The sequence below is a fragment of the Rhinopithecus bieti genome, unplaced genomic scaffold (genome assembly GCF_001698545.2).
Source record: "Rhinopithecus bieti isolate Rb0 unplaced genomic scaffold, ASM169854v2 scaffold_63305, whole genome shotgun sequence".
In the NCBI taxonomy this organism is placed as follows: domain Eukaryota; kingdom Metazoa; phylum Chordata; class Mammalia; order Primates; family Cercopithecidae; genus Rhinopithecus; species Rhinopithecus bieti.
Window position 1 is genome coordinate 9,321 of NW_016823906.1, and position 9,772 is coordinate 19,092.

The 9,772-nt window shown below is 36.4% G+C and overlaps 1 protein-coding gene across 1 annotated transcript in view; it reads right to left on the bottom strand.

Annotated features, from left to right (window-relative positions):
* Positions 1-9,103: 9,103 nt before the first annotated feature.
* The window catches only part of LOC108521943 (coiled-coil domain-containing protein 144B-like), a 63,730-nt gene continuing 63,061 nt past the window's right edge, over positions 9,104-9,772 (bottom strand). Inside the window, exon 8 of the mRNA XM_017861973.1 lies at positions 9,104-9,350. Within this exon, the coding sequence (XP_017717462.1) occupies positions 9,341-9,350 (10 nt within the window). The 3' untranslated portion in view covers positions 9,104-9,340. The remainder of the gene's footprint in view (positions 9,351-9,772) is intronic.

A 9,772-nucleotide genomic window follows, 5' to 3' on the forward strand; every position in this document is an offset into this window, starting at 1 on the left:
CCCAACACTTGGGAGGCCGAGGTGGGAGGATTGCTTGAGCTCAGGAGTTCAAAACCAGCCTGGACAACATAGTGAGACTTTCTCTCTACAATTTAAAATTATATAAATTTTAAAAACATAATAAATCATAAAAAAGAAAATAAAAAGGAAAGCCATGGAAAATATTTGGAAACATCTCTGATAAGGGACTTACACCTAGGGTATATAAAGAACTCTTAAAGTTCAGAAATTTAGGACAACCCAATTTTAATGTGGGCAAAGGATTTGAATAGGCATTTCTCCAAAGAAGATATACAAATGGCTCATAAGCACATAAAAACAGGCTTAAAGTCATTCATCATTAGGGAAATGTGAATCAAAATCACAATGAGGTACCACTTCATACCTCTAGGTTGGAATCCTTTTTCAATCAAAAATATGAAAATATTGGCAAGGATGTGGAGAAATTAGAACCCTCATACAATGCTGATGGGAATGTAAAATGGTGCAACCACTTTGGAAAGCAGACGGGCAGCTCCTCAAAAGGTTAGGCACAGAGTTACCACACGACCCAGAAATTCGACTCATATGTATACACCCAAGAGAAAGAAATACATATACGAACACAAAAACTTGTACATAAAAGTTCATAGCAGCACGATTAATAATAGCCAAAACATGGAAACAACCCAAAGGTCCATCAACTGACGAATGGCTAAATAAATGAGTGGTATGTCCATACAGTGGAAAATTACTCAGCAATAAGATGAAATTAAATACTGATACATGTTACAACACAATGAACCTTAAAAATGTTATGCTAAGTAGAAGTCACAAGAGACCACCACATATTGTGTGTTCCAATTGAAATGTGGTGTCCAGAATGGGCTAATCTATGGAAACAAAATAGATTGCTGATTCTTTTCAGGGTTATGAAAATGTCCTACAATTGATGATGGTGATGGTTACACAACTCTGTGACTGCACTAAGAGACCATGAATTGTACACGTTCAATGGGTAAACTGTATGGTATGAGAATTATGTCTCAGTAAAGTTGTTTTTAAAATTTCAGTGGTAGAATCTAGATAACATCTCTTAATTCTCTACTTTGGATGTACATACTATACATGATCTGTAAAAAAACACAATATATTTACAATGAAAGGAAAATGAAGGAAGTACCTAACATTTCAAGTAGTTTGTGAATGAAAACATTTGCATTTTGGAGAACAGTACTATGGCCTTTCTGTACAAGTTATCCTGAAATTCATGAAATAAATATACACCGATTCTGTACCCATTCACAAAAGTAAAGATAAGAAATAAGACAATTTTCCGGAACATTCTATTAAACATTATCCTATAATTTAATCTGGCTTGCCTCACCATGGCAATAGAGAAATCACTAAAAAATACTACTTCACAGGAAAAAAAAGTCTCTCAACTTCTATGAGGAATACTGAATAATTCCCAATTTTCCTAAGGATCTTTGGAAATGATCCTTATTTTTAAAATGTACGTACTGATGAGGATAAAAGGACAGAATGAAAGCCAGAGGTTAAGAAATAAGTGCATTATAAAGATAATTAAATTATAATAAAATGAATTACAATAAAAGTACAAAAGAAAGCCATCCACTGCAATTAGTATCCTAAAACATCCACTGTACTGGAGTATTGTTTCTGTTAATGTTTCCTCATTTAGTTTTATAATTTTTTGAAGGTTATCATTCTTTTCTTTCACAACCTCAATGTCCTCCAGATATTGATTTTCCTTTTGCTTGTTCTGATTTTTTATTGTATCTATTTCCAGCCTCAGCCAGGCAATTTCTTCCTGCAACATGCAATTTTCATGCAAGATATCCTTTTCTTTCTGATGCCTATGAGAAATCTAAGTAAGAAAGGAAACATTCAGTAGCACCCAATAAAATGACATAGCATGATTTCCTCTGAAATTAAAGAATAACCTGTACATGTGTACAACGAAAAGATTGCCACAAGTGGATATCCAACTGGAAAAAAATATTGGATCAAAACTTCAAACCTCATAGAGTATAAATTCCCAAAACTTCATAAGTTTATTTGAAGACAAGGAATCCATGAATGCAAAAAATAAATGACTAGAGAATTTTTAAGCATCTCAGAATTGGAAAAGACTTTCTCCGACTTACAACAAACTCAAAGGCATTAAAGATTAATAAATTTGCTTACGTTAAAAAATTGGCTTCACACTCTGACATCGAACCTATACACCACCCTATAATAAAAGCTGTAGCTTTGCACATATCTGGACAGAGGAAATGTGCCAATGTTCTTTAAGTTCTTTTTTTCCTGAGAATATTCTATAGCTATTTTATTTTCTAACATTTTATCGTCAGTTATGTAAGAATTACATTTATTCATAAATGCTAAATCTAAGCATTATATTAGGCATTTTTTTGTTTTTGTTTTTTGAGACAGGGTCTCCACTCCATCACTCAGGTTAGAGAGCAGTGGCGCAATCAAGACTCACTGTAGCCTTGGCCTCCCAGGCTCAGGTGATCCTCCCACTTCAGCCTCCTGGGTAGCTGAACTAGAGGCGCACGCCCCCATACTCAGCTAAATTTACTTGTACATTTTATAGAGATGGGGTTTTGCCATGCTGCCCAGGCTGGTCTGGAACTCTTGGGCTCGAGTGATCCACCCACCTTGGCCTCCTGAAGTGCTGGGATTACAGGCGTGAGCCACTGCACCTGGCCTTGTACCAAGCACTTGTACGTACATCACTGCACTCATTTATATCACAATTCTGAAAGGAGAGGTCAAAAACTATGCAAGTTGCAGGATTTTCCCTAGGTCTTCTTACTTTACTTCTAGTGCTCTTCCACCAAATCATGATTACTTCTGTGTTGTAAATATATAAATATAAAAGAGGCTTTTTATTTCAAAACACCAGTGGTAAAAAAGAAGTTATAGAGCTTTTCTTAGAAAATCATGAGATTATCTGTTATTACAATAACTTCTGTTTCCTCTTTAGAATGTTTGAAACAGAAATAAGCATGAAACAGGGAAATATGCTGAATTATTTTCTAACTATTTTCTTTTTTTTCTTTTCTTTTTTTTTTTTTTTGAGACAGAGTCTCACACTGTCACCCAGGCTGGAGTGCAGTGGCCCAATCTCAGCTCACTGCAAGCTACACCTTCTGGGTTCACGCCATTCTCCTGCCTCAGCCTCCTGAGTAGCTGGGACTACAGGCGCCCGCCGCCAAGCCCGGCTAACTTTTTTTTGTACTTTTAGTAGAGATGGGGTTTCACCATGTTAGCCAGGATGGTCTCGATCTCCTGCCTTCGTGATCTGCCCGCCTCTGCCTCCCAACACTGAACTATTTTTCTAAGAACAAAACACTTATCAATAAATTATCACCAAGTTTATATTATGGCATATCATTGTTTTCAAAGTTCTTTGCACTGAAATGAGATGCTACTTGTAGCAAACTGTTACTCTCCTCAAAAGTAAGGGGAATGGCATCTGAAGTATGGCCTCTGAACTGGCTATATATTTCATACTTACTACCAGTGGAAATAATAATCTAATCTCTCCATTAATATATTAGGAAGATGAAATAATGTCTGAAAACCAGAAAGTCTGTTGCTAGTAGCAAGGATTTTGAGATTGTGGAAAGATCATTAATTCTATGAAAAATAACAAATGTTTCTCCTTTGGATAAGGCCGCTTGACTCTTGTCAAGTCAAATGTCACTACTTGACTCTTGACTCTTGCAGACAAATGGAGTTGAATTAAGAACATGACTTTATTGAACAAGCCAAAAATGCCAGAACCACTATCACTACCCCCAAATGTGTGTGTGTGTGTGTGTGTGGTTCAAAATCCATTGTACTTTCCAAGTTGCACAGAGTTGTTTTTTAAAATATATTCACATACAAAACATATTTGAAAATGACTAAAGAAAATACGTCAGAATTAATTTTCTTTTGAGCCATTTCTAGTTCCTTTTCTTTCCTGGTCAGAATCTGATCTTGTAATATTCTGGCATTCTGTTCTTTAGAAAGTTGCTTCTCGGCATCATTTTGCTCCTGCACAACCTAGAGATAACATGGAGGTTTTGGTCTCATAGCACTGAAAAAGAAAGTCTAAAAGGTTAAGAGCAGAGCCTCTCATAAAATGGTTAAAAGGAAGTAGTCTCTTAAAACACAAGAACTTTTATCCCTCAAGAATCACACAAATCTTAATCGCATACATGACAGCTAAATTTGTCAAAGAGAAAAAACAGTTCTTAAATACAGGAAGATGCAGCATTGTGAAATAAAATTTCTTTCAAAACACTTAACTAGTGTCCTTATAGTTTCAAAGCTATTTAGCCTGCATTTTAACATAAAAAATGTGTAAATGAACATCTATGTTAGTGATTAAACTCAACTTATCCTCCATTCTTAAAACACAGACTGAGCATCTATTAGATGCCAAGGTTTACAGGAAATCAGTAAGGATAATTTTAGCTATTAAATGCCATGGTTCATTTTTAAGAGGAGGATAACAGTTTTGTTTGTGTTTTGAAACCTAACATGACGGTATACATGAAGCACAAAAAAAAATTATAAGTCAGATATTGATTGAATACATAAAGTCTAGAAATATGAGTTTTCAACCCAAGGATTAATTTACCAGATTCCAGAAGCTTGTCTCTTACCAGTCTTTCAATTCCTTAACAAATCTCTGGAGTCCATTTAAAGTCGCTGCCTTCGTTTCAACCTCTTTCCACATTCCTCCTTCGTTTTGTTCTTAACCGTTCACTCTCTTTGTGTATGTAACATATCAGCATTTCCTTTCTCGTCGTTTTCTTGTTTTAAGGCAAGTCTGCGAGTTAAATTATGGATTATATTTAAAATGTGGTTGTTGTTACGGAGATGAAAAAAAGTTGATTTTGTATCTGGGCCTCGTTCCCATTGTGGGTTTATTAGTCCTCATTAGAAACTCCTTCATGCTCTTGTTTCCTTTCTAGTTCTCATGTTTTTTAACGCTTTTCTCACTTCGATCTTCTTCCAAGGGCCATATATATTTAAAAAGGTAGTGGGGAAGAAACAGTCCATTACCTGGTAAGTTCGTTACTAGCTACCCTGGTAAGAGTATCTATGCGAAAAGCATATTTGAAATTTTCAGTAAAAGTTAAACAAGGTTTGAAAAGTGTCTACTTACTTTTGTGGTCAAGCATGTTATGCGCGCGAGACGTTCGAAAATTAGGTTGAATTAGAACAGGATCGTTCAGGGTTAGCTAATTTAAAAGAAGTGTACTGTTTACCAACAATTAAAAAAGACATTTTCACTAGAAAAGATGCATTTTCATCTTTATGAAATATTGTACTGTTGTAGCCAAAAAATCATTTTACAGTGTAAGATAACGACTTCAGATGTCATTTCACACAGACCATGTATCTTGCAGATTACTGGTAATCCAAGACTAGGCTAGCTGTCTAATAACTGTTTACCCATCCTGTTTTACTGTTTCTCTTATTGGTTAACACCTTTCAACTTATCTTCTTGATTCTCTATGTATTTTATAAGCAATTTTAATCCCTTTTGGAACAAGACAGGATCTAATATTTAATTTAAAAGTCAAGGATAATATGTGTTTCAACAATGAATTTGGAATTAATTTTATCTGCATATGAGAGATATGGAATAAAATAATCATCAATTACTGTCCATTTTACTTCTTACTTCATGCATATTTAGAATAAAACTGGGAAGTCCTAGCCAGAGCAATCAGGTAAAAGAAAGAAATAAAGGGCATCCAAACTGGAAAAGAGAAAGCCAAACTACCTCTGTTTTAGCTTAGAAAAACCCTAAAGACTCCTAGATTTGATCAATGAAATCAGTAAAAGTCTAAGTTTACAAAATCAATGTACACAAATCAGTAGCACTAGTAAACATCAAGAATGACCAAGGTGAGAATCAAATCAAGAACCTAATAATCCCTTTTACAACAGCTGCAACAACAACAACAAAAACCTAGGAATACACTTAACCAAGGAGGTGAAAGATCTCTACAAAGAGAATTAGAAAGCACTGCTGAAGGAAATCATAGATGACACAAACAAATGGAAATATGCCCTATGTTCACAGATTAGAAGAGTCAATATAGCAAAAATGACCATATTCACCAAAGCAATTTACAGATTCCATGCCATTCCTATCAACGTACCACTGTCATTCTTCACAGAATTAGAGAAAGTATCCCTAAAATTCACAGGCAATCAAAAAAGAGCCCGAGTAGCCAAAGCAATCCCAAGCAAAAAGAACAAAGTCAGAGGCATCACATTATCAGATGTAAAACCATACGATAAAGCTGAAGTAACCAAAACAATGGTACTTGTATAAAAGTACTTATGTCAACCAATGGACAGAATAGAGAACCTAGAAATAAAGCCAAATATGTATAACCAACTGACCTTTCACAAAGCATACAAAGACATAAACTGGGCAAAGAACACCCTATTCAATAAATGGTGTTGGGAAAATTGAATAGCCACATGTAGAAGAATGAAACTGGATTCCTATCTCGCACCATATATAAAAATTAACTCAAGATGGATTAGGCCTAACATGTGGTTCACATCTGTAATCCCAGTACTTTGGGAGGCCAAGGCAGTAGAATGACATAAGCCCAGAAGTTTGAGACCAGCCTGGGCAACATAGTGAGACCTTATGTCTATATATATATATATATATATATATGTCTCTGTCACCCAGGCTGGAATGCAGTGACATGGAGGCCGAGGTGGGAGAATCACCTGAGGTCGGGAGTTCGAGACCAGCCTGATCAATATGGAGAAACCTTGTCTTATTAAAATACAAAATTAGCCAGGTGTGGTGGCACATGCCTTTAATCCCAGCTACTCAGAAGGCTGAGGCAGGAGAATCGCTTGAACCCAGGAGGTGGAGGTAGCCATGAACTGAGATTACGCCATTTTATTCCAGCCTGGGCAACAAGAGTGAAACTCCGTCTCCAAAAAAAAGAAAAGAAAAGGAAAGCCTTCTGCACAGCAAAAGAAATAATCATCAGAGTAACAGACAACCTACAGAATAGGAGAAAATATTTGCAAACTATGTGTCTGACAAAGGACAAACAAATCAGCAAGAAAAATGAAAATAATCCCAACAAAAAGTACACAAATGACATGAACAGATATTTTTCAAAAGAAGATGCACAAGTGGCCAACAAACATATTTTAAAATGCTCAATATCACTAATATTCAGGGAAATACAAACTAAAACAACAAAGAGATGTCACCTTACTCCAGCCAGAAAGCTCATTATTAAAAAGTCAAAAAACATTAGATGTTGGTGCAGATGTGGTGAAAAGGGAATGCTTATACACTGCTGGTAGGAATGTAAATTAGTACAACCTCTATGAAAAACAGTAGAGCGATTTCTCAAAGCACTAAAATAGAGCTATCATTCAATCCAACAATCCCCTACCGGGTAGCTACCCAAAGGAAAAGAAATCATTATATCAAAAAGACAGCTGCAAACGTGTGTCTATAGCAGCACATTTCACAACTGCAATGATATGGAATCAACCTAAGTGTCCATCAACCAATGAATGGAATAAATAATATGTGGTATACATACACCATGGAGTACTACTCAGCCATAAGAAGAATGAAATAATGTCTTTTGCAGCAACTTGGAAGGGACTGGGGGCCATTATTCTAAGTGAACTAACTCAGGAATGGAAAGCCAAATAAAACCATGTTCTCACTCATAATAGGGAGTTAAGTTATGGGTACACAAACGCAGACGGAGTGGTATAATGGACATCGGAGAATCGGAAGTGGGGGAGTGTGGGAGGAGGGTGAGAGATGAGAAGCTACCTACTGAGGTACAATGTGTATTATTTGGGTGATGAGCTCACTAAAATCCCAGACTTCACCACCATACAATTCATCCATTTAACCGAAAACCACTTGTATCCCTAAAGCTATGAAAATTTTTAAAAAGTTTTCAAAAAGAATAAAACTGTTTAATTTTTTTGTTTTTTTGAGACAGAGTTTCACTCTGTCGCCCAGGCTGGAGTGCAGGGGTGCCGATGTCAGCTCACTGCAAGCTCCGCCTCCCAGGTTCACGCCATTCTCCTGCCTCAGCCTCCCAAGTAGCTAGGACCACAGGCACCCAGGACCACGTCCGGCTAATTTTTTGTATTTTTTTTAGTAGAGACGGGGTTTCACCGTGTTAACCAGGATGGTCTTGATCTCCTGACCTTGTGATCCGCCCGCCTCGGCCTCCCAAAGTGCTGGGATTACAGGTGTGAGCCACCATGCCCAGCCAAAACTGTATAAATTTTTAAAAAATTACTTTGGGTTTAGAAAAGTGACCAGTTCATGCTCTGTTGGTTGAACTATAAATTAACACAAACATTCTTGTGAAAAATTAAGAAATAATGATCCAAGTTCTTTTTAAAAAGTTCCTATATTTCAACCAAGTAATTCTATATTAGAGAATTTATTCAAAGTAAACAGTTTAGGAATGTAGAAAAAGATTTATATAAAAAATGTTCTGGGCTGGGCATGATGGCTTATGCCTGTCATACTAATGATATGGGAGGCCAAGGTAGAAGGAATGCTTGAGGTCGGGAGTTGGAGATCATCCTGAGCAACATAGTGATACCCTGTCTCTACAAAACACTTAAAAGTTAGCCAAGCATGGGAATGTGCACCTGGAGTCCTAACTACTTAGGACGCTGAGGCAGGAGGATGGAGTTCAAGGCTGCAGGGAAGTATGGTCACACCAGTGAAGTTCAGCCCCAGGCACAGAGTGAGACCCTGTGCCTACAAATAATGATGATGATAAAAGATATTCCTTACATCATTAATTATAAGAACAAGATAATTTAAAAAACCAAATTACAATTTGTTAAACGAATAACAAGATTTTATATGGTGGACTTCTATATGGCCATTAAGAAGGCAAAGAATATACATTTATTTATTAGAAGAGTTCACAGTTAATAATTTGTTTTATTATTTCCAAGAATTTCATATTCTGCAAGACCAAAAATGTTTCTCCCTCATTCATCTGCAGAAGGTAAGTCAGCAATTACAAAAATTCTGATATATTGTCTTTAATATAAATATTTCTTTAGAACTAGAATGTCATACCTCAAATTGTACAGCTTTTTCTCCAATTCAATTTTTTGAAGCTCTAACTGTAATGCTGCCTTTTTTGCTTCAAATAGCTCATTTTGTAGTACACTGACTGTATTTTCCAAGTGTTTAAGTTTTACTCTAAGTCGGTCACAGCGATTATTCTTAAGTTTCAGTAAGCATTCACATAAACAAAATGTGTCTTGGATTATTGGTAGGCTAACAGAATCTGTCAGGGAGAAAACAAGGTAGAAATAAAATATATGAGTACTTTTTCGGTATAAAAAACTGTGCATTTTTAACATTTTCTCTTTCATACATTGAACAAATATGCACTGAATGCCTACAATGTGGCAGACATTCTACTAAGCTCTGCAGATAAAACAGACAAGACCGCTACTCTCATTTAGCCTTAAGTGTAGTGAGGAGCAAAGACAACAAAAATGACAACTATAAATTCAGACAGATGGTATAAGAAAACAGAGTTCTGGGGGGCGGAGCAAGATGGCCGAATAGGAACAGCTCCAGTCTCCAACTCCCAGCGCAAGCGACACAGAAGACCGGTGATTTCTGCATTTTCAACTGAGGTACTGGGGTCATCTCACTAGGGAGTGCCGGACAATCGGTGCTGGTCAGCTGCTGCAGCCCGAC